The sequence below is a fragment of the Entelurus aequoreus genome, linkage group LG08 (genome assembly GCF_033978785.1).
Source record: "Entelurus aequoreus isolate RoL-2023_Sb linkage group LG08, RoL_Eaeq_v1.1, whole genome shotgun sequence".
In the NCBI taxonomy this organism is placed as follows: Eukaryota; Metazoa; Chordata; class Actinopteri; order Syngnathiformes; family Syngnathidae; genus Entelurus; species Entelurus aequoreus.
Window position 1 is genome coordinate 18,210,207 of NC_084738.1, and position 23,519 is coordinate 18,233,725.

Sequence of the window (23,519 nt, forward strand, 5' to 3'; positions counted from 1 at the left end):
TTTTCCCAATTTCAGCCAAGCCCTCAAAAACACACTTCGATTTCATCACATACTGTATGAGTGGAGAAACGAAACATAAACATGGATCTTTGCAGGTTTTATTTGTTTCTCAAATACAGGAGAGTTAATGTACAGAAGGACAAAGAATATCATCAAGAACTGTACAATATTTACACACCATTTTTCCTTTTTTGTATGGAAAATTAGATTGTTTTCAAAATAAGTATGCACATACATCAAAATGATAAAAATGACATGACTATTTCTTCTTTAAATATGACCTATTTATACTCCTTACCGCACCGGAAATGTACTTTTTCTTTGCATCTGCATGACTGATGATTGAACTGAAGCACAACAATGTAAAGTTTCAAATACACTTCCCCCACTTTCTTTTTCTCCCATTTCTTTTTTCACCTTTTTTCTTATTATTTTACACCCACTGTATTTGATACATTATGTCAGTCTTAACGTCCATTCTTACGTATAGAGGGGAAGACGGCTTGGATATGTGGGTCACGATTGTATACTGAACCTGTGGACAATAAAAAGTATTTCAAATGTTAGGGCAGCAATCCAGCGCTTGTTAAGTTAAAAACCTCCTCATATAAATAATAAAAATGTGTTTATATATTATCACACAGCTGAGTCGTGCTGCCCTTCACGTAGCACAGAATGAGAGAGAGGGCATTTATTAACACATCTACTGGTTGGAGTCCATGTTCGCTGCACGCTCCACACGCACTTTAAAAAGCATTCTCGCCCTCTTCCAGTCTTTTCTGAAAGCCCACAGCTGATGTTAGTCTTTTCAAAAAAATAATTTATGTAAAAACTAAGCAGTAATAGTTTCTCTTTGCGCTATTGTCGAAATGACACACAGTTAACAAGATGTTAGTGGCGTTGTGGCTCCTTTCTTTCTTTACCATCTTGCCTTCCTGTTCACGGGTGGTGGTCAGAATCCCTCTTGACCCGCAAGTGACCCCTAATCCGGTGGGGTCCCACTCCTCACGAAGTGCAACACAAGTCTTTAGTCATTGTTCAAGAAGGGGGAAAAAAGAGGGCATTGTTCTGACAGCCTTGAGTTCATCAAGGGCCTTGAAAATACATCCTCACATCTTTGAGATATGAGGAAAGTTGGTAGGGGGGATAGGGGGGCTGTACAGTGGGATCCATCATTTTTTTCATATCCTACTTTAATTAATCCCATCTCCCTGGGCTGTACTCTCAGGCTTTGGTGCTGAGCGTGAGCAGTTCAATGAAGGAGCCGAAGAGCGTGTCAAGCCAGCTCTGGTTGGCCATGCACTGCTGCACCACTTCCTCCTGGCCCGGGTCCTCGGCCGCCTGCTCGATGGTGTTGGTCTGTGGGAGATGCCAAACAACAAGAAAAAAAAGACGCTGAAACTCAAGCACACCCGCAGGTTAGCGCAGCTCATGGCGTCCGAGCTTACCTCTTTCTTGCACTGCAGGAAGGTGTGGTATTTATAATGGTGCAGTGAGTGGTAGAGACTGTAGATTCGATAGGACTCGGACGACAACTTCAGGTCCTATTAAAAAAACAACAATCGGATTAAAATTTAAAGTTATTCTGGTGAGGTGAATCCAAATGAAAGTGGTATTTGCCACAAATTAGGTGCTCAAATCACCATTGCATCATAAGGTAAAATAACCACATATCCAAATGTGTTTTTAGGCAATGAAATATCTCAGTCTGTTGCTGTTCTAATTAAGGTGTCCAAACATTTTGACTTGGGGCCACATCGGGCAAAAGAAAAACATTTTTGACCAGGGGCCAAAAGCAGACTACGTGTAAAGCAGGGGTGTCAAAGTCAAATGGACGGAGGGCCAAATAAAAAATTTAGCTACAAGCCGAGGGCCGGACTGTTCGAATGTTCATTGAAAAATTTTTAAATGACGCATATAGTCTAGTGAACCTAATTGAACCTACTGAAAACCTAACAAATATATTCCAATATGATCAGATAAATAAAGCAATATTTTCTTATGGCTCTGTCAGTAATCTTTAATTTTCAACAGACACAAAAGACAAATTTCCTTTATATAAAAATCCCCATAACATGAACATTAAATGAAAGAAACCGGTATTCAAGGCACCATCAGTAGCCTATATTTTCTATTTTAGCAAAAGTGGGCTAAATTTACTTCAAAGAAAAAAACAATAATAGCAATTTTCTATCATCCACTCAACTGAAATATTTTTAAAATATAATTAAATTGAAATACAATAAAATAAAGTGCAAAAATCTATAAATCAAAAACAACACTTTGTTTAAGGAGAAGTAACATGCAGTGAAAACAAATATTAAACTTTAACTTTTAAACTTGAATTGAGTAAAAACTCTAAATATGTGATTGCACAGTAATGTTCACATTAAACCCCCCTCCTCCCTCCGTGGGAGGGAGGCGAGTTGGGTGCCCGAAACCCCCCGCTGGTTTCGGCCCGCCCCTTGGCGCGCGTGGCACGGCGGGCTCCGCGACCCGACGGCTGGCCCTCGTGGCTTGACGGCGGGCGCGTCCCAACGGGCCGCGCGTAGGGGTCAAACGCAGAAGTCTCAGGGCCTCGTGGTGAGGGGGTGGCCTGCGGGTTTCGGCCCGCTTGACCCCCCCGCTCCGCTTGGCGCGCGCGGCACATGACGGGTTCCGCCACCGACGCTCGGGCTGCAGCCCGACGGTGGTGCGGGCCCGGCGGTGACGCGCGGTTTGGGGAAACAAAGCAGAAGTCTCAGGGCCTCGGGGCCGGGTTTCGGCCCGCCCCCTTGGCGCGCGTGGCACGGCGGGCTCCGCGACTGACGGCCGGGCTGCAGCCCTTCGGCCGGCAGGCGCGTCCCGGCGGGCCGCTCGCACCCTTTCGGAACCTTGGACCGGCATCCGCTTGGTGCGTGTAAAAGATCTGCGGTCTGCGGGCCGGTTCTAATAATAAATCAAGATCATCCCAAGGGCCGTAAAAAACCTTCTCGCGGGCCGGATATGGCCCGCGGGCCTTGACTCTGACATATGTGGTGTAAAGTAACAAATATATTATATATACTGTATACGTATATATATATATATATATATAAATATTATATACATATATATAATATACATACATACATACATACATACATACATACATACATACATACATACATACATACATACATACATACATACATACATACATACATACATATATATATATATATATACACACAATCACATATACACACGTATACAATGCATAAACATATACATACATATATACAAAACTCAAAACCGGTGAAGTTGGCACAATGTGTAAATCGTAAATAAAAACAGGATACAATGATTTGCAAATCCTTTTCAACTTATATTCAATTGACTACACTGCAAAGACAAGATATTTAATGTTCGAACTGAGAAACTTCTTTTTTTTTGCAAATAATCATTCACTTAGAATTTAATGGCAGCAACACATTGCAAAAAAGTTGGCACAGGGGCATTTTTACCACTGTGTTACATGGCCTTTCCTTTTAACAACACTCAGTAAACATTTGGGAACTGAGGACACCAATTTTTGAAGCTTTTCAGGTGGAATTCGTTCCCATTCTTGTTTGATGTACAGCTTAAGTTGTTCAACAGTCCGGTGTCTGCGTTGTCGTATTTTACGCTTCATATTGCGCCACATAATTTCAATGGGAGACAGGTCTGGACTACAGGCAGGCCAGTCTAGTACCTGCACTCTTTTACTATGAAGCCACGCTGTTGTAACACGTGCAGAATGTGGCTTGGCATTGTCTTACTGAAATAAGCAGGGGCGTCCATGGTAACGTTGCTTGGATGGCAACATATGTTGCTCCAAAACCTGTATGTACCTTTCAGCATTAATGGTGCCTTCACAGATTTGTATATTACCCATGCCTTGGGCACTAATACACCCCCATACCATCACAGATGCTGGCTTTTGAACTTTGCGCCTATAACAATCCGGATGGTTCTGGACACGACGTCCAGGGTTTCCCAAAACAATTTGAAAGGTGGACTCGTCAGAACACAGAAACCTTTTCCACTTTGCATCAGTCCATCTTGGATGAGCTCGGGCCCAGCGAAGCCGGCGACGTTTCTGGGTGTTGTTGATAAATGGCTTTCGCTTTGCGTAGTAGAGTTTGAACTTGCACTTAGAGATGTAGTGACCAACTATAGTTACTGACAGTGGTTTTTCTGAAGTGTTCCTGAGCCTATGTAGTGATATTCTTTACACACCGATGTCGTTTTTTGATGCAGTACCACCTGAGGGATCGAAGGTCACGTGCATTCAATGTTGGTTTTCGGCCTTGCCGCTTACGTGCAGTGATTTCTCCAGATTCTCTGAACCTTTTGATATTACATACCGTAGATGGTGAAATCCCTAAATTCCTTGCAATAGCTTGTTGAAAAATCTTGTTCTTAAACTGTTGGACAACTTGCTCACGCATTTGTTGACAAAGTGGTAACCCTCGCCCCATCCTTGTTTGTGAATGACTGAGCATATCATGGAAGCTGCTTTTATACCCAATCATAGCACCCACCTGTTCCCAATTAGCCTGTCCACCTGTGGGATGTTCCAAATAAGTGTTTGATGAGCATTCCTCAACTTTCTCAGTCTGTTTTGCCACTTGTGCCAGCTTTTTTGAAACATGTTGCAGGCATCCAAATGAGTTAATATTTGCAAAAAATAAAGTTTTCCGGTTCGAACGTTACGTATCTTGTCTTTGCAGTCTATTCAATTGAATATAGGTTGAAAAGGATTTGCAAATCATTGTATTCTGTTTTTATTTACGATTTACACAACTTGCCAATTTCACTGGTTTTGGGTTTTGTATAAATGATTAACATTTAAATATTAAGAGTATGTGAAAGTTCAACTTTTACCTTGTTTACTTTCTTGACAACCTCCTTAAAATGTTGTTATCAATCAGAAATATTAAGTAGCTGAAATGCGCCAAACGTGCTAGAGTATGGAGAAAAAGTGTTTTGCTTATTACCTATTATTTAAAATTGTGTATGGTGCGTGGACATTTTTTATGATGTCCACGAAGTTTAGTGAGCAGGTTGTGTGTTATGTGCAACCCTGCGTGTTGATTTTCTGCGTTGGTTATAGTTTATTTGTACCATGAGCGGTAAAGGTTGTTTGCATTGGGTCATATAAATTAATGCTATGCTCATGGTTGTCACTATAAAACTCATGGTCTTTGACCAAAATTACCAATGTTATCTTCAAGATGGCGGCATTTTCGTAACATCAGAAAATTACATTCGAGACACGCTGCAGGCTAGACTTCTTATTAAACTTGAGACAATTCGCGGTCCGCACAGAATACGCCGGCGGGCCGAACTAGGCCACCGGGCTGTAGCTTGGACACCTCGTTATAGACTAATATTCAGTAAGTCAAGATATCACCCTTGCAGAGTGCTTAAAATATTCTTGCAGCAACCATTTTTGTCATAGTATCTCTTCGCAAGGTAAAATACTATACAATTTGGATATGCTTTCGAGTAGTCAGTGTACAGTTTGTATAGCAGTATAGCGATTCACTGAACTTGACACATAAATGTATTATTAGCTAGTTGGTAACACAAGTTACCAACTAGAAAGAGAAAGAGAAAGAGATGCATGAATGTTACCAGCACTAAGAAGCTGCGGTTCAGTGAGACAAATCCATCATGTACAGCATGTGACATTGCAAAGTAGGGCTGGACAATTAATAACATTTTAATCACGATTGCGACTTCTGATGATCCTAAAATTATTATAACCGTAAAAAAACGATTGAGCCGTGTAACATGCATGCAAAGTCCTGAGCTTGTAGCGGTGAAACGGATGAGGAGCAAATGTGTGGAACAAAAAAGACCACATTTACTAAAAGTTTCGGATCTCATCATGGTTGCTACTTTTAATTTGACAAAGCGCCAGTATGCCTAATCAATAATCACTAAACTCAACAAAAAAAGTAAGGCATTTTCACGTTAATGTAACCGTGGACCGAATCACAGAATTGGCCGATAAAACCCACTGTTAAACACAGAATGTCGGGGAAATTGACATAAATGTGACTGAAATGCTGTCATTGTGAGGAGAAGGAACATGTATTTGACCTGAACTAAACAAGGTTGAGATGGCCACTTGAAACAGCGACTGAAGTACGAAGCTTAAAGCTAGCAAGAACAATCCGTAGACCAACAACACATCTCATCTGCCTGTGTTGCTGTGAACGACATCTTCAACGCAAGATCAATGTACAAACAGGACAGCGGTCGCAATTTAAGAGGCTTGCGCTTTTTCCCCCCCCAAACAACCTCAAGTCGTTTCTACATTTCAATCTCAGAAGAGCAGAACACTTTCCACCCTTCACAATAACAGCGCTGTGCGCAACATCCTGTCTGACAGCACTAACAAAAGGTTTCAAAAAAGTATCTAACACAAGCATAAAGTACTTAAAGCGCTTACTGATTCATTTACACAATTATTAGGCTTTGACTTAAAATACTTGTCAAAATTGACCAAAGATGTATTGCATCAAATAATGTAAAGATTTTTGCATTTGATAACATATTTTATTAAATTTTATTTATATCACAAAAAGCACACTCTATGGTGGTAAAATAAGTGTAAAAGGGAACAAAAAAGGGAACAAAAAATATATATATATTTTCATATTGCTGGTGGGTTTTTTTGTTATTATTGTTGTCATTATTTCTTTATTTGTTGCTTATCCGTTATTAATTCATATCCAGTTGTTTTGAATTATATTTAAAGTTGAGTTTGTGGTTATATCAATACTCATGTTTTCAAGTTAATGAATATTCATGTTATTAATCGTGATTTCAATATCAATCAAAAATAACCTGGATTATAATTTTTTCCATAATCAGCATGGCGGCCCGTGAAGTGCTTTTTCAACATAAGCAGCCCAAACACGCCTCCAAGATGATCAGGTGCCTTGCTGAAGTCTCTTCTCGACCCGAACCCAATTGAGCATCCTTTTCAAAGTGTCGAACATCCACCAGTGATGTCGTCATTGGGGAGTAGAAGAAGATTCCAGTAACAACCCATGCAGCTCTGATTAAATCCATGCCCAAGAGGATTAGGCAGTGCTTGATAAACACTAAATATTCACACTGAGGACACAATTTGGACATGTCCACTGTGAGGTGTAGTCAATAGCGTTGCCAGCTGTTTGAGTAATAATGCATGTAAATTAATGACAAAAATTAACACATATGCTGATGGTGTGCGATTTGGTGATGATCCAAATTAGGATTATCAGGCTTTGGTGGATGTTTGTGCTTTCCTGAGTGTACTACGCCCGAGTTACACTTAACTTTCCAAGCCCTCTGCAACACACCTGTGGTTTAGGCAGACTTTTCTTGACTCTGTTGAGAGTTTTGCGGTTGTAGGCGTCACCGCTAAGCCGCACCCTCACCACTCCCAAGTCCAAGGGGTCCACGATGATCTGGGGGTACGCATGCAGAACCTCCTGTGGAAGAGAGACCATGCAGGGAATTACACACAAGTAGTATGAGTGAGGGCATCAGGGACAGGCCTGAAGGACAGCTCAGAGCAGATTTTACCTGATGCTGAGAGCTCATGCTGACTCTCCTCAACAACCTCCGCTTCTGTTCGCTGAGGATGCTGTCGATCTTCCTCATGGGGGGGAGATAAAGCTCATCTGGCACCCAGACAAGGTAGAGGTGATATCATTAATAACACGAGCCGACCTGCTTGTCATTCTTTCAAATGCTGGCATTTCTCAGACATGTCAGTCAATATTTAAAGCAGCTCGCAAGGGTTATTGTTAGTAAGTAGGATTATACAGAAACTAGCTCAGGTGAGTAGGGCAAGGGCTAAGGAAAAATGCTATCTGTGTTGGCCCTGCGAAAAGGTGGCGACTTGTCCGTGGTGTACCCTGCCCTCCGCCCAAGTGCAGCTGGAATAGGCTCCAGCACCCTTGTGACCCCGAAAGGGACAAATGGTAGAAAATGGATGGATGGATAGATGCAAGAAAATTTACCAATGGTTTCTATCTATTAGATGCCTTAGCTCCCTGGCCGACCCAATATGCTCCAAATATCTTGTCGTGAAGCTGACAGTCCGCGCCTTGTAATTTTGTGAAGACGAGCTTGCCAACAGTCTAGTCAACCGTCTGTTTCATGTATTTACAACTAGGCAAGCGGTGAAATCCCACATTCTTCACCACTGAGAGCGGTTTATCATTTAATACTATGAATGCCATTAGTTTACCGCGAATGCCGACTCCATGTTTGGATTCTCGTGAAAACTTTTCTTTCAGCTGTAATGGATTTGTCAGTTTGTTTTTGTTCCGCCTCGTTAACTTTAGTCGTGGCAACTTCATTGTGTGTGTCCGCATGGCGGTCTTTCTAGTGCTTGAATAAATTGTATTTAAATGTCCCACTCCTCGAAACAGAGGTATTGTAAAGTTTGAATGTTGCCGTGCTTCTCACACCGCCGGCATGATGTTTGCTTTGGTAGCGCAGTCCTCCATTGAGGCTTTGGTCAAGTTATTTCCGTGTAGCAACATTAGCATGCTTACAGACTTATTGGCTTGTGTGCACCCGAAGTTTCTCACAAAATACATATTAGTATGGTATTGGAGGTTTAGTTACAAGTACTCTCCGATACCTATACCTCCAAAACGTGCCGTATGGGCATCGGAATATGCCTATATTTATTAGGTGGCTCTTTGGCGTACCACTAGATAGAGCCCGTGTAGCACTACAATTTGAGAATCACTGGGCAAGAAGAATAGAGTAATTCCGCTAAATAGAGGACATCAGGGATTCCTGATAATAGCAGATGCTGTTTACCAAATAACAAGCAAACGCAGTCCTTTTGACTATAATAACATCAGAACATCAAGCGTCTCACACACTTAGCGGAAGTCATTAATGCTTCAAATAGATCTCCTAAAATGTCAGAAAAGGTACATGACCAATAACAAAATAATCGTGACACAAGCAAACCCATAAGCGGAAGTGACACTTTCAAAGTAAAAGGTTTCTAAATAGCCTTTTGCAAGAAAAAAAGAGCACAAACCTGGGGAATTCTTAACATGTAGCACCAAATCTATTTAGGGCAATTCAAATGGATCTGTGGCAAATAAATGAATGTATGGAAAACAATGTAGGTAATGTGTTGCGTTCATTTGCTAGTTAAAGAGGAGCTTTCTATGAAGGTGTAATATTTGCTGCTGATCTCTTTGAGGATTTTTCCACATTCACCACATCTGTGCTTTCCTTAGTTAGATGAGTTCTCACCGTCTGTGTCCTCCAAGGCTTGGATCATGTCAGGGTCCAGGGCTGTGCTGACGAGCATTTCCACGTAGCTGCGGAACATTTCCCTCATGGCTCGGTTGTTCACGCCCCCTTTCACGGGCACTAAGTGGAGAAGGAAGTCAACTTCAATCAACACGAGAAAACTTCCAGCTATTTAAAAGACATAATATAAACTCATCTTACTTTCATTCTCACTAGCGGCTTCATCCGAGGAGTCTGAGTCTGAGGAGGAGGGAGCTTCCTTCAGCCACTTCTTTCTCTTCTTAGGGGGAGGTTCGGCCTTCACCTTAGCTGCTTTGGACTTTGGTGTTCGCTCAGGTTTGTCTTTCCTCTCTGGTGCTTTCCTTTCATCCTTGGCTCTCCCGCGTTCTGTGGTGCGTTTCTCCAATTTGTCCTCAGACGGCTGCACTCGCTTGTCCTTGTCTTTATCCACCTCGCGCTCTTTCTCCTTGGACTTGGCCACTGCAACTAGAACCTCCTTTTTCTCCAGTAGTTCCTTTGCCGGTGGCGTGCTCGTTCTCGTTTTCTCCTTCGGCTCCTTCTCTCGCTGGTTGGGCGGGGTCAATCGTTCCTCTTTTGGTGGCGCTTGGTTTGATGGAGGAGAAGCCATTCTGGGGAAAGACTGGCGCCTACGGCACATTGACAAATTACATTAAACGTCAAATACAGAACAAACTGCAATATTAACCACAATTAAATTGGTTTTACTTCATTGTTGCTCGGTGGTCCAAATGAGTCAAATTAAAAATGTTATCAAGATATACCTGAGAGTAGGTGTGTTTCGACGCCACGGCCTTCGAGAGCAGACTCTGACGTAGTCCTTCTTGTTGACATTTTCCAAAAACTTGACATAGATGCGCTGGTATCGTCTTTTGGCATCTCCGAAGTAGCCAAGATACTAAGAGACAAACACAAAACTCTTACAGGATGTCCCACTCTGACTGCTAATCTACTAACGAAAATACCAATGATGTGGGCAGCTTCCTTACATTGCTTGTGGCACAGAACTGTCTCTGTCCATCTTTGATCTCTGGGCTGAACTTCTGCAGCAAGGCTTTCTGCACCCTCCAGATAGGTGGAGGCTCCCGGCCAGTCTGCAGGGCCAACTGTGTGCAAAAAGTGTGTAAGCATCTGTGAGGGGTTTAGATCTCAAGAGGACATTTATAAAAGGGAGCTCACATTCTCCGCTTAAATACCTTGAGTGTTCGAATGTCCTCCACCCGCACCACAAACTCATCCCTCTCTCTGAAGATGCCCTCCCCGCCGCTCTCGCTCTCATCCTCCTCGCTCTCTCCGGCAATGGCTGCGTCCTCTTGCTTCTGAGCCAGGTGCAAAGAGGTGAGCTTCGGAGGTGGTCGCTCTTCTTCGGGAGAAGCTGGGGACTCTGGGGAGGGTGTTGGAGACTCCTTCTGCGGAGATGCTTGTGCGGGAGGAGGAGAAGTGGCAGAAGGAGGGGGAGAAGTAGCAGGCAAAGGGAGCGTAGCAGTCAGGGGAGGTGGAGGAGTCAGAGATTTTGCAGCAACGGGACTCGGAGGCTTGGAGTGCTCTCTTTGTTCCTCCGGTGGTGGAGGAGGAGATGAGGGAAGAGAAAGAGGAGGAAGGGGGGAAGGAGACGAGGAAGATGAAGCAGGAGATGGTGGGATGGAGAGAGGTTCGGGGGTTGCTGATGCAGGAGTAATCTCCGGGAGGGACACTGGAAAGAATGAGATCAAGGCTCAGGACCACGTGACAGATCAATAGAGCACCACAATGTATTTAAACCATGAACATAATTAAACAGCCTATTTAAGAAAACACAGGCTGCCTGATTTAATGATATGCTAACTGTTGATATAATTGAATGCAAAAACCTTGAGACAGTGTGGTAAATACGAGACGGCATCTGTTAATGCTGAAAAATGCTAATTTTAGCTAATCCTCAAAAAAGAAATGGTGACATGTAATCAAAAGAATAGATTCATAATAATGCAAACTGCATACAATTCTTCCTCTTCTGAATGTTGCCTGCCTGTTTACATATATGGTAATCCTTCAAGTTGCTCATGGATGTACTCTTTGAATAGTGTTAGGCTTCTATGACAGCATGTTGGAGTAGTTCTGTACTATATTTGTTTGTTTCACTTTATTTCATATATTGTGTGTGTACATTAGCTAACACTAATCGGGTATTGCTAAATAAATGGACATTGTCTTACCTTCAAGCTTAGGAGCACCAAGAGTCTCCAGCTGAGGTTCTCTCTCCTCCATCATATCGTTCTCCTCATTCTCTCTAGTATTCCTCTCCTGCTCATTCTCCCCCTCATTACTCTCATCCATGTTTTCGTCCTCTGACTGGAGGATGCCAGGTTCATCGGGCTGGAGTTGTGCATGGGGTGTATGCATGGCAGGCTGAGGGCTAAGGGTAGGGGGCAGCAATGTGGGTGTCAGAGGGGAGTGTGAAGACTGCGGCGGAGGAGGTAACGAGGGATGGATGTTGGCTGTAAGCTGAGGAGTGTCGTACAGGGCGGAAATGGCTGAGGAGATGCTCTTCTGGAGGTCCTGATTCTTTCCGACGGAGTCCTCCTCATCAGAGGAAAACGAGGGCAGAGTCTCAAGGTTCCGCTTCAACTCGTCCTCCAAGCGCTTAGGGCTGGGGCAGCTGCCCAGGGCAAGACCGCCATTCCCTTCGCTGTCCCCAAAAGGTGGTGGCGGCAGGGGCGGCGGAGGCACCGGGGATAGTGGGCGCAGACCGCCTGATTTGCAAGGGGAGGTTTCACCATTGTCAGGTTCCATCCCGGGGGAAATATCCAAGCCTGGGGGTCTCTTCCCGGTCTTGAGGAAGTCTAAGAAAGAAGCGACTAAGCCAGCCTTGGACTCAGAATCCTTCTCATCACCCTAGAAGTGACACATAGACTCATCTTAAATTGCTCCAAAAAAATATATAAACAAATAATGATGCTTAACATGGCATCATCATCCAGAAGCTCTTACCCTTTCCTCCAGACCATCCCCAGCTATTCCTTCATTCATCATCAGGCTTTTCTGCTTGTTTTTGTCCTGCATCCTGGTGCTCTCAGTGCTGCATGGACCAGGACTGAGTCCAAGCGAGGGTGCTGACCCAACTGAGCCATCAGACAAAGCGGGGTCTGTGCCAGACAGAGAGTCTGTCCTCAGCAAGGCATCGGAGGAGGACATGGGAATTGGCAACTTGATCTTTAACAAATAGGAAAAAAAATATGATTAATTTTTTTAGGCATATTTTTGCAGCCTTTACAGAGGCCGCTAACTTTCCAGGGTGTTGTAAGCATTACATTCCGCCCTCGGCTTTTACCACGTAATGACGTAAACTACACCCGTCTGTAACAAACACGCACATGCATTAGCTACTAACATTAGCTATCATTCAATGTATATTCAATGTATATTCAATGTATTGCTTGTATCCCGTCACGTGACTTCTTCACGAAAGTGAAAAACAGTTGTCAACCGAGCCAAGATGCAAGTGGCCGAGATCTTCCTGCAAAAATATGAGCAAAAAAATCAAACTATGCAATGGACTAGATCCCTATACTTTATCAAAAAACGATTTGTCGAGTGATGTCAATGATTATGCATCAGTGGAGTCCCCAGACATATTTAACTATCTTGTGCTCCAGACATCATTCTACACGACAAAACAAATGAAAAGTTGGAAAAGCACGGGTCACACAAAAAGCACATACAAATAAGTTGTGTGCACATGCAAAGAAGTTGTAGGCAAAACTTATTTGTGTGTGGCTGGGTCAAGGAAATGGGTATCAAGACTCTCCCAAATAAATCATGCATCATTTTTGCTCAGCTAAGGTTGCATTTCACGATTTATCTCTGCGTCTTGCGAGGATGCATCCATGTAAACAAACAGCACCCGACAACTGACACCTGTGACTGCATATCCATTTAACAAACTAACAATTACTGAATCATCACCATATTTAAATTTTGTCCTGTAGTCATCATACTCTGACACATTCAACAAGAGGGGAGACGTAGAAGTACCTTTCCTGACAAGTTATCATTGACCCCGACTTTGTAGTTTCTGTTTGTTGAAATTAAAATACTAACAATATCAAGATAATACTTCAATGAGAAATACTAAACAAGCAAAGTATATTAAACAAACCTTTAACAAAGTGGTCACTGCCAACTTGTACGTTCGACTCTCTGCTCTTTTGGAGTGGAGTGCGTGCCACTTTGTCGTCATTTCCTAAGATATTGCACTCTTCCACCCATCTTGATTTACTCTCGGGGAACTCTGAAGAAACGTTTATCCTTTTCGCGATTTAAACGGTTTGTACAGCCGAAAACAATGCAAGCATAGGGCATTTTTCTTCGAGAAAGGCTACATGACGCCTAGTACACATTGAGAACAGACGCTGCTTGACCACAACGCATATTTAATGAGCCAGACGTGACGTCATTTAAGACCAAGCAAAAGCTATGCAAGTTGTTAGTTGCTTCTCTTGGACTGATTTTATGTGTGCACACGTGCCCCCTGCCTGTACATGTGGACAAGACAATGGTGAGTGACAAGCCTGAACTCCAGACAAATTTCTCAGATTAGCAATCTTCATTAACAATATAATTAGTAGTTGTAAAAAATATGTACAGTACATGGTTATGTTAAACCACGAGTGGTAACATAAGTTAGCCAGTGGGGTTCTTTTCATATTTTAGGTTTCAAAAATTTTACTTTGAGCAAGTTGCAAACAGCCTCTTTAACTTGAAACCAATTATTTAAATAAATATAAGTCTACTGACCTTCAGAGGTGGGATAGGTTCATGCTGTTGAGATTGGTGATGAAGCTGCTGCTGCTGCTGGTGGTGATGCATCTGCTCTGGCTCCTTACCGCTCATTTCCATGTACATATCCTCTCTCCGACCTCCTCTTCCCCGGCTACCGCGCCCCCTTCCCCTCCCTCGCCCCTCCACATTGAATCCCCCTCCGCCGCTCACCGTTCCGGCCATTTCTCCCATCATTCCTCGCGGCGTGTAGGGCTCGGGCATGGGGCGGATGCGAGGCCTGCCTCTAGGCCGCGGGGGGCCCTCCCTCTTCGGCCTAGTAGGCTTCCGACCTCTCTTTTTAGGGCCATCCTGAGGCAAAAGAGAGTGTGCCCCCATTGATGGGTAGCCAGAGGAGTGGTAGAAGTCAATGTCGCCCATTAAAGGGCTGAGAGACCCACTGCCTGCCCCTCCTTTTCTGCAGCTGGACACCAAGTCTGGAAGAAGGTCAGGAATCCGGCGACTGTTCAACCTGATGTCAGCTGGCTGGTCAGCTTTATCCTCGTCATCTTCAAACTCATACTCTTGAGCATAACTTTTCTTCGGCAGTGTGTTAGGGTCTCTGCGCTCCTTCAGGAGATGGAAGGAGCTAGACTTAAGGAGCTTCTTCGGACGAGATGAGCAGAAAATCGGAGACTGGAGGCCGCCGGAACTTGCTCCTGTGCTGGTTCCTCCGGGCCCAGATGACATCTTTGTACCAGGTGTGTTAGGTCCAGCAGTATTAGGGCCCATACCCATAGGTGGGCCCTGGGACTGAATTAAACCCAGTTGTTCAGTATTAACTGTGGAGGGCAGTTCATGGGTTTTAAGGGAGTCAAGATCCAGAGTCATTGTGTTGTTGCTGGGCTCTTGCAGGCTGTGACAGTATGGCTCATAACCCTGATCTCCATGATGACCCATCATATCATAGCCAGAGCCACTACCTGCCCCAGGTCCACCTCCACTCTGTCCGGCTTTCATGGAGCCCAGACCCTCCTGCCCAGTGTGGCTTTCATTCATCTCCTCCTGACCGGGTCCTGCACCACCAGCACAGCTTGACTTGTAGTCCTCTGCACAAAACATGTCTTCCATGCCTGGAAAAAAGGAGCGGTCCTCATCCTGGAGAAGGGCGTCAGGAAAGCAGATGGACGTGAGGGGTACAAAGCGGTTATTTTGTTGGTTCTGGTCTGCTTTCTCCACTGGACTAACAGTGTCAAACTGGTGCTGTTCTGAGCGCTGTTGGTCCAGCTGGCTCTGCTGGGGGGTGAGCTGTGATGGTAGGGGCTGCTGCGAATCAGGTTGGGATTGGGAATGGGCTGTGGCTGAGGGAGGGGGTATATGGTGAGGGTGTGGGGTCTGTGGTTGGGCGTGAGGGTGGTGAGGATGGCCTTGTTGGTGTTGAGAACTGGGGTGCTGCTGTTGCGGGTGGTGCTGTGAAAGGTGGTGCATGTGGGAAGGGGTGGACATGCCGATTTCCGGCTCGGAGAGGAAAGAGTGAAGTTCTGAGGCCGTGTGTGGCGCTTGGTGATGGTGAGACGGGTGCTGCCTCTGTTGCTGTTCTTGCTGTCTGTGGCGCTCACTGCTTCCTCCGTTTCTTCCCCCACTACGTCTGTCCTCTGCAATGGCTACCTCAGCGCTCGATGTCTGGGAAAGAGAGCGCTCCAGCATGTCTAAAGAAGAAACCACTGAGCTCTGTTTGCCCTGTTCATGTTGATGTGAAGAGGGTCCATGGTTGTAATGGGCAGCTGCCACCTCTAAAGCTTGTGACTGGAGTTGAAGTTGGAGCTGAGTAGTTTGGGACTGAGCTTGAGCCTGATGCTTGTTAGAGCCAAGTCGCCCACCAGCACTCTCCATTGCAGCTTGCTGCTGGCTAATGGAGTGCTGCTGCTGTTGGGAATGAGAGTCAATCTTGTGGTGCTGCTGATGCTGTGAGTGGGAGTCCATTTTAGGGTGTTGCTGATGTGATGGGAGGGTGTCCATTTTATGGTGCTGTTGGTGTTGCCGGTGTGTGTCCATCTTGTGGTGCTGTGGATGAGGCTCCAGTTTGTTGCGTGTTGTATGGGACAGCACGGACTGGAGGAGGTGTGGCGGCTGGTGGGACTGATCCGTGGGGGAATCCATAAGAGAAGCGGCGGTTTGAGGCTGTGGATGCTGTGGCTGAATTTCTGGTGTTTTTCGATGATAAGGGATTTCGGCACGCTCCTTTTTCTGTAACTCCATCTGGGAATGGGATGGTATCTGCGAATGTGAAGACACGTGTTGATTATGTGAGGAGTGTTGGGGACCAAGTGAGTGTTGCGTGTAAGGGTCCCCTCGCCCATAGTGGACGACTGAGCCTAAGTTGTCATGGTGAAGAAGATGCGAGTGTACTTGTTCAGCACTGCCTCGGCCTCCACTACTCCTGGTGCTCCCAGCGGGTCTCTCGTTTCTCTGCTGCTGTTGGTGATGATGCTGCTGTTGTTGTTGTTGTTGTTGTTGTTGATGTTGCTGCTGTTTCTTCAATGACATCTCCAGCTGGCCCTCCAGCCCAGAGATGGACCCTGCAGAAGCTGCATTGCTAACTCCAGCAGAGGATGTGGCGCTGTGGGTGCGTATGACACTCTGAGGATGGTACCTTTCCTCAGAAGACTTTCCCATGTCATAGCTAAGGCCTTTGCCTGCATCAGTTGTCGTTGGAGCTGACTGAGACTGCGTTTGCTGGGATGTCTGTTGGGGCTGTTGTTGGGGGTGGTGGTGAGAAGCCTGGGGACCAGGACTCGCTTGTGCCTGCAGCAAGTGCTGGATCAAGAACTCATCGTCATCATCTACTTCCTCTTGGGATCTCTGAGAACCAACCCCGAGCAATGAAGTGTCAGCCTTTGTTTTGGAGGAGGTGGGATGATAGGTTTGAGGTTGAGAGTTGGGACCTCTGGTGTCAGGGTAGCCCTGTGGGGAGCTTAGGAAGGTCGGGGAGAGGACAGATGATATGTATTTATTAGAACCAGCACCTCCGGGAGATTGCGTGGGACATGCAGGCACAGGAGAGTGCAACCCTGGGCGGATAATGCCCGAGTTTCCAGATGGGGAGGGACTAGAGTCTGGAATATGATAAGACCCTCCCCCGCTACCTCCTCCACCTCTCTCACTGGTCATACCATTTCCTGCTCCACCTCCTGACCCCGAGTTTCCACTTGCAGCACCACTGCTGCTTCCTCCCCCAGATGCTCCACTACCTGAAGAACCGCTTGACCTTAGAAGCGCAGGGGAATGTCCTGGGGCACCGTAGCCCAGTGATGGGCTTCCGGCTCCACCGAGAGAGGAAGGAAGTGATCCATAAGCAGAATCAGCTCCGTATATGTCAGTCGAGTAGGATTGACTTCGCCCTCCTAAACTTCCATAACCTTTTGCCCCAGTACCTGAGCTCAGGTCCTGGGCCTGTGGGGAACTGAAGCCTCCATAAGACTGAGCCAGGTGAGAAGTTGGGGGCTGATTTGGAGAGTACGACTGAGTCTGCTGTTGGGGTGGGGTTTGACCAGTAAGAGCAGAGGTGGGGGTCTTCACAGGAGGAACGGGAGAACCATAGCCCGACAGGCAGGATTTGGGGAGTGATTGAGGTGTTGAGGTGGTGGTAGGAGGAGGCTGTTGCTGTTGAGGGGCTGGGGGAGGGGGAGCAGCTTGAGGGGGAGGTTGCTGCCTTGGGGGGGCAGCACTTGAGCTGGAGGTGGGGATTGAGTTTGAAGGGTGAGCCCCAGGGGTGGCCGAAGAAGATGAGGAGGATGAAGAGGTAGAGGATGCAGAAGGGGGCGTCAGAGGAGTTCTTGAGGACGATGCCGAACTGGCAGATGAGTAGCCACTGCTGGAGCTGCTTTTGGTGCCTTTCCCGGCAGAGGAAGAAGAGGAGGAGGATGATGAAGAATATGGAGGCTGGATGATTGGTCGATATTGCTCTGTACGAGAGGAGGCCTTGTGGTCAGAGGAGGGGCTCTGGTCACCCAGTGGGCTGCATGACAGTCCAGCATGTCTGTGATGGGTGGCTATTTGTTGGTACCCTGCCCCCCCACAGCTGAGGTAGTGCTGCAGGGAGTGGGCAGCGGACGATGAGAGTTGCGGCTGCGTTGGCGTTGGCCGCTGGTAGTGCTTGATAACGCTGTCCTGTCTGGGCACAGCCCTCTCCTGAGCCGAATTAGACTGAGACTGGGACTGAGCTTGGGGCTGGGCGGAGGAGAATACTGAGGCATTATACAGCTGGGAGGACTGATCCTGAAGCTGCGATGACAGCAGGTTGAACTGGTGCGACTGCAGGTGCCTGGCAGAGGACCCCTGGGCTGATGTTGCACCCGTAGGATCTTGGCTGCCCCTGTAGGCGGCTGCTGCAGCCCCCTGCGAGGACAGGAGTCTGTCAAAACCCAGACTGGACTGGGAGGGAGCCTTGATGTGGAGTAAGGGGTCATGTGGGGAGAGCAGACCGTTGGATGTGGGGCTAAACGTGGGCGTGTCCTGGAGAGAAAGGGATGCACCAGGGAAGGAGCGACTGGAAAAGGATGCTGGGTGCTGATAGGCTGAGAGAGCGGAGGAGGAGGGGAAGGAGCCAGAGCCAGGAAGGGCCCCAGAAATAAATAATTCTGGAGGAGCTGACGTGTGCATCGCTGTTTAGGGGGGGGAACAAAAGAAAAATTACTCAAAAACATTCTTCTAGCCATCCACTAAATGCAAGCAAGAATCATCATCTTGAAAGAAAAACAATGACCAGCCACTCTACGATGCCAGCAGAAAGATAATAGAACCAACAGGAGGTTCTTTAAATGTCATATTGACAGTGGGGTCTGTTTGAATGTCAACACATGAGGGAAGATGTAACACAGGCCCACCTGTCTGCCAGGATGGTGTGCGGAACTGGGAGAGTAGGGAGGAGGCAGAGGGGGGAGCCTGGGGACCTCGGGACTCCAGTGCTGAAATCAGATTCATGACGGAGGCATCGGGGGCTGAGGGGCTGGCGTGGTGCAGGCCAGTGTCAAACAGCCCCGACAGACCTTTGAGAAGGAAACATAGTCCTGTTAGTATTAGTATTAAAAGAAGTGTGAACTGCAACTATGAAATGCAATAGCAATTTAGCAGACTTTAGGCAAGTCCCATGGGCGAGAAGAAGAATGAGTGTCAGTCACACACAAAGTGAGTCCAAGATATGATCTGTTCTTAATACTGAGATAAGAATGTTAAAGTTCTACTGACATAATCCATTTTTCACAGTGCCTATTTTTTACTAGAATCTGCCTTCTCTGATCTGTCAGTCCATCAATCATATTACTTTGATATTATAAATATTATATATTGTATTAATTAAAGTTTTAATCCTAAATTGCTATATTTCATAATCAAGTCCAGTGTTGTAATGCATAACTTCTTTTGTCTTTTCTGAAGCCTTCGGCTGAATCCAATAATGCTGAGCACGTTTTTCAAGCAAACGTCTCTAGCAAGGACCTGCCCAGCCACCCCATAATTCATTCCTGGGGGGCAGGGGGGGTCCTAATGTTGGTGACACGGGTAGGTATGACATTTTATCTCACCCAAACTCCGTCCAGCTGCTCCCCAAGCCCCGCCTTGGCCGGAGCTCCCTGGGTGGTGATTGGTGGCATAGCCCTGCAGAGGGTGTGGGGTGGCGTAGGCTTGGCGGTGGAGGAGCTCCGATTCAGGGTGGGATGATCTGGAACTCCCATAGACAAGACTAGGAGGAGGAAGAGCGGTGGATAGTGAAGTGTCATTAATTTCAGAGTACATTTACATAAAAAAACATCAGCTGCTCCTAAAAATGTGACCCCCCCACACACACACACACACAGAGGATGGCCTCTTCCTACAAAATTGCATGTCTTGCAACATCACATAATCAATACATTACAATATTAGTCAATATCAAGGGCCAATGCACATTTTGCAAATCATCTTATTCCAACAGCTTATCTAGAACATGACATGCATGAAGTGAACATGAATTGCTTGCAGCTCACATGCGTGACCAGCTGACCATTTTTGAACATGCTAGCAATTGTGCTTGCCTCTCAGCACAGACAGCAAAGCAGACACAAGGCCTTGCTATTAATGTGCGCAAGGGGCTGCATTTCGGGCAGGAAATAAATCATTGGGGCAATATTCGTGCAGATTAGTGCAGCGCAGCGCTCTTGATTAATAGACGAGACTAGCTATTTATTTGTCAGCTCCCATTGATTACGGTGATGTAGCTAACAGCTGGACGGTGTAAAAAATTCAGCCGAGCGTCGTGCATACATCAGCAACTCTCGCTGGAGCACACATCGCGTCCTAAAGAAGCACAATAGCTTCCAAGGCTGAGGGTAGCCGGACAGAGATGTGCTACAAGCGCCTAGCTAAGTGATGCTAGCAGGCCGCAATTGACATCCGTGCGCTGCAAAGCTAGCTAGGTATGCTAACGTGGAGGTAACACGGGTCTGGTGCACGGTGCTGGCATTTTTTTTGTGTGAAACTATATCATCTTCAACATTATCCTCGTCACATCATCAAGTTGCACTGAGATCCACGTTGCGAATAGGATGCAGTGTTACATGGCACGATTTCATTATGCAAATGAGCGAATCGTCTCCAATCAGCCAGGCAAATGCAGCAAAAATGTGGACATTTTGACAGAAATCGACCACATTTACCCTTCTTTTTGGTTTTACAATTATACAGTAATACACCCTCTCGTTGGAGTCTGTCATGGGAGTAGTGGGGGCTACTGTGGAGCTTTTTGCAGCATTCTATCAATCCTATTAACGCAGTACATTTATTTATTTATCAGAGCATGTCCAGGCCTGCACAAACTGGGGGGGGGGGAGCTGTGGAGACACCCCCACCATCTCCCCATCCAGGCATCCACCTAAAAAGCCACTGTCTGTCAATCACATTCAATTCAAAATCCCCCTCAACCTTTTTTTTTTCCTCCTTTCTCCACCCCGCCCACCCCCACGACACGCACACACCGCGTCCATTGCTGTGGATAATGTTATTACTATGCAACTGTTTGGATGACAATGCATCCGCGGAGTGTGAAGCCCAATGGCGACAATTTGTTTACCCGGTGCCCCCCGTGCATGCGTGCATTGTCTGGCTGCCCCCGATGCCTCCTCCTTACCTTGCTTTGGCCGATCGCTCGTAACTCCATCCTGCTCCAGCGCCCAAATCGCCGAACCCTGTTCCCGGGTAATTTCTATCCATCTATGTGGGGGTACAACCGTGTGCGATGCCGGGGGGCGAACGCGTCGTCGCAAAGGGGGATCCAATCCAGTCTTTCCCGTGCGCTCGGTTTCAGGCTATTTTCCCCGGTTTCATAAGCAAGTCCTCAGGAGTGGAAAACAGCATATTGAAAGAGAAATGGAGGGGAGGAGGAGAAAGCTGGATGAAAAAAGAGGGGGGTCTACGGGGTTATAATCCAAGCGCCTCGATAAAACACGCTCTTCCTCATGTTCCTGCCTTTTGCATCATTCCCACGAAGCGAGTCCAAAAGCAGTCCGGCTCATGATGAAGATGTCGCGGATTTGGCCGCCAATGCGTGAATTCCTGATAAACATTTGATTTTGAACGCGTCCCCTTTTTTTTCTCTCCTCCGCTCCTTCGATGCCTCCTCCCCTTTCTTTAAGGCTAGTTTCGGCTACGCCGAGCTAGCGCCGAGAAAATATCGCAACGCGCCAGGGACACGACCCGAGCGATTCACCCAGCACAGACCCAGACAAGGAGAAATCCCTAATTTAAATGTTTGTCCTTTCAATGCAAATAGCAAGCGCCATTACCGCCACTAGCACACCCCTCCTTCTCTGCTAGCATGCTAGCAGCAGATGCTAGCTGTCAGCAACGACGTATATAAATAAAAGCGGCCTTATTTCCCTTAACTTCTCGTGTCTATGGCTTCCTCTTGTAGTCAAACGAGACACCCGCACGCCAAGAACGCGACAATAGGAATAAAAAAATACCCCGAAAAGAAGCCAGGCCGCGGTTTTTTCTCATATGTATCGAAACACATTTTCATCCGGAGACGCCATTTTTGAAGGCGGCTGTCCGTCCGCCCCTCTCCTTTCCTCGCAAGGCTCCCTCTTGCTCCGTGTCCGCGCTGACCACCCCTACACTCCCCGGGAACGTCTGCTAACCAACCCGGCCTGCTTTTCCACATGTCCCTTCATTGTTCTGCTGAACTAACTTGAAAAAAAAAACACAAACACGGAAACTCGGCAAGCCGTGACGTTGTTAGAATACCGCAAGTAGGGAAATCTGTGCTAATTCACAACCTAATGTTTCCTGGGACACTTCCACCGCCAAGACCACACATGCATCTGTTTTATTAAAATCACCAAACTACAATTAGTTCTATGTTGATTTTATTCATACACCAATAGTGTTTATTTTACTTTAACAGCCAGCGTCTGTCTGCTCGGCTCCCCCTGCAGTTCAAATATGCACCAGTAGATGGCACACGCCGCACTGGAGCAGGACGACAGAGGTACTGCACATTCTCACTCACTGGTCATAACATTAGGAACACCTGCACACTATAATAAGACCTAATACTAGATATGTATTGTTTTATGCTTTTATTGTTTTCGTTAAACAATATGTTTATTGTAATGTATAGTGTGTCACTCTTTTGTTGCTGGGCAAGGCAACATATTCTAAACTTTGTAATTATACACCACTGCCAAAGTGAAACATAACGTTACAATAGTCATTTTCAATGTCAAATCAGAACAGAGGTTCATTATCTTTGCTATGGCAGCATGATGATATGATATCATCATATCATACCATCTATTGGCTCAATTTCTGTAACAGATTATCACTATTGTACATCATTTTCATTTTACAAAACTGTAAACACGAGCTATTGTGTGTGTGTGAACATGGATGTGAATTTGCTGAGACATGGGTAAGATGAACATAGATCTGCTTCTTTCTACTCCTTATTTCAGTCTAACCATGTTATGGTGCCCATTGTACAGTATTCAATCATTATTTTTTTTATTGATCTCCTTCATTGATGTGCATCTTTGATCGATAGACAATTAAACCTCAGCAACTAAACACACATTTACACACCAATGCCTGAGAAGGAGCAGGATGAAGAAAAATCTTACATTTTCCTGTGCCCTTCAACATAATACGTAGTCTTACTTAATGGATATCATATAAACCAAACAAATACATCCAAATATAATGAAAACAAACAAAAAACACAACAAGTGCAAAACTTCATGAAGTACAAACCGAACAAAAAAAAAAGTAATACACCTCATGGGAGGAAACAAAACAAATACAAAACCAAACAAAAAATAAGTAAAATAATAAATATAAAGCACAATGTAAACACTTATGGCTGTCCATATGATCTTATTGTTCTGTATTTATATATTTGTTTCAATTGGAATATATTTTTACAGTCTTCTATCTCATTGTAA

General features: G+C 45.7%; 1 protein-coding gene across 3 annotated transcripts; it reads right to left on the reverse strand.

Moving 5' to 3' along the window:
* Window positions 1-84: 84 nt before the first annotated feature.
* prr12a (proline rich 12a) lies at window positions 85-22,317 on the reverse strand. Of its 3 annotated transcripts, none has more exons than XM_062055796.1 (15): window positions 21,209-22,317; window positions 19,629-19,786; window positions 18,933-19,094; window positions 14,086-18,710; window positions 12,280-12,501; window positions 11,505-12,183; window positions 10,506-11,002; window positions 10,299-10,415; window positions 10,074-10,207; window positions 9,493-9,938; window positions 9,292-9,411; window positions 7,588-7,685; window positions 7,362-7,490; window positions 1,449-1,544; window positions 85-1,359 (listed from the first exon to the last, which is right to left on the reverse strand). In XM_062055796.1, exons 1-15 carry the CDS (start codon window positions 21,289-21,291, stop codon window positions 1,225-1,227), a joined length of 7,701 nt encoding a protein of 2,566 aa, XP_061911780.1. In that variant the 5' UTR covers window positions 21,292-22,317; the 3' UTR covers window positions 85-1,224. The 3 variants fall into 3 exon arrangements, with proteins under 3 accessions (XP_061911780.1, XP_061911779.1, XP_061911781.1); XM_062055795.1 differs by having other exon boundaries at window positions 7,362-7,493; window positions 21,209-22,316; XM_062055797.1 differs by lacking the exon at window positions 21,209-22,317 and adding an exon at window positions 20,070-20,161 and having other exon boundaries at window positions 7,362-7,493.
* Between the last annotated feature and the right edge of the window lie 1,202 nt (window positions 22,318-23,519).

Bases quoted from the DNA above. Each gene is read 5' to 3' on its own strand.
- prr12a (XM_062055795.1), bottom strand. From the start codon at position 21,291: ATGGATAGAAATTACCCGGGAACAGGGTTCGGCGATTTGGGCGCTGGA. The intron at 10,208-10,298 runs GTAAGGAAGCTG...TTTGTCTCTTAG, and splicing joins AGTTCTGTGCCACAAGCAAT to TATCTTGGCTACTTCGGAGA. The intron at 1,360-1,448 runs GTAAGCTCGGAC...CATCTCCCACAG, and splicing joins TCCTGCAGTGCAAGAAAGAG to ACCAACACCATCGAGCAGGC.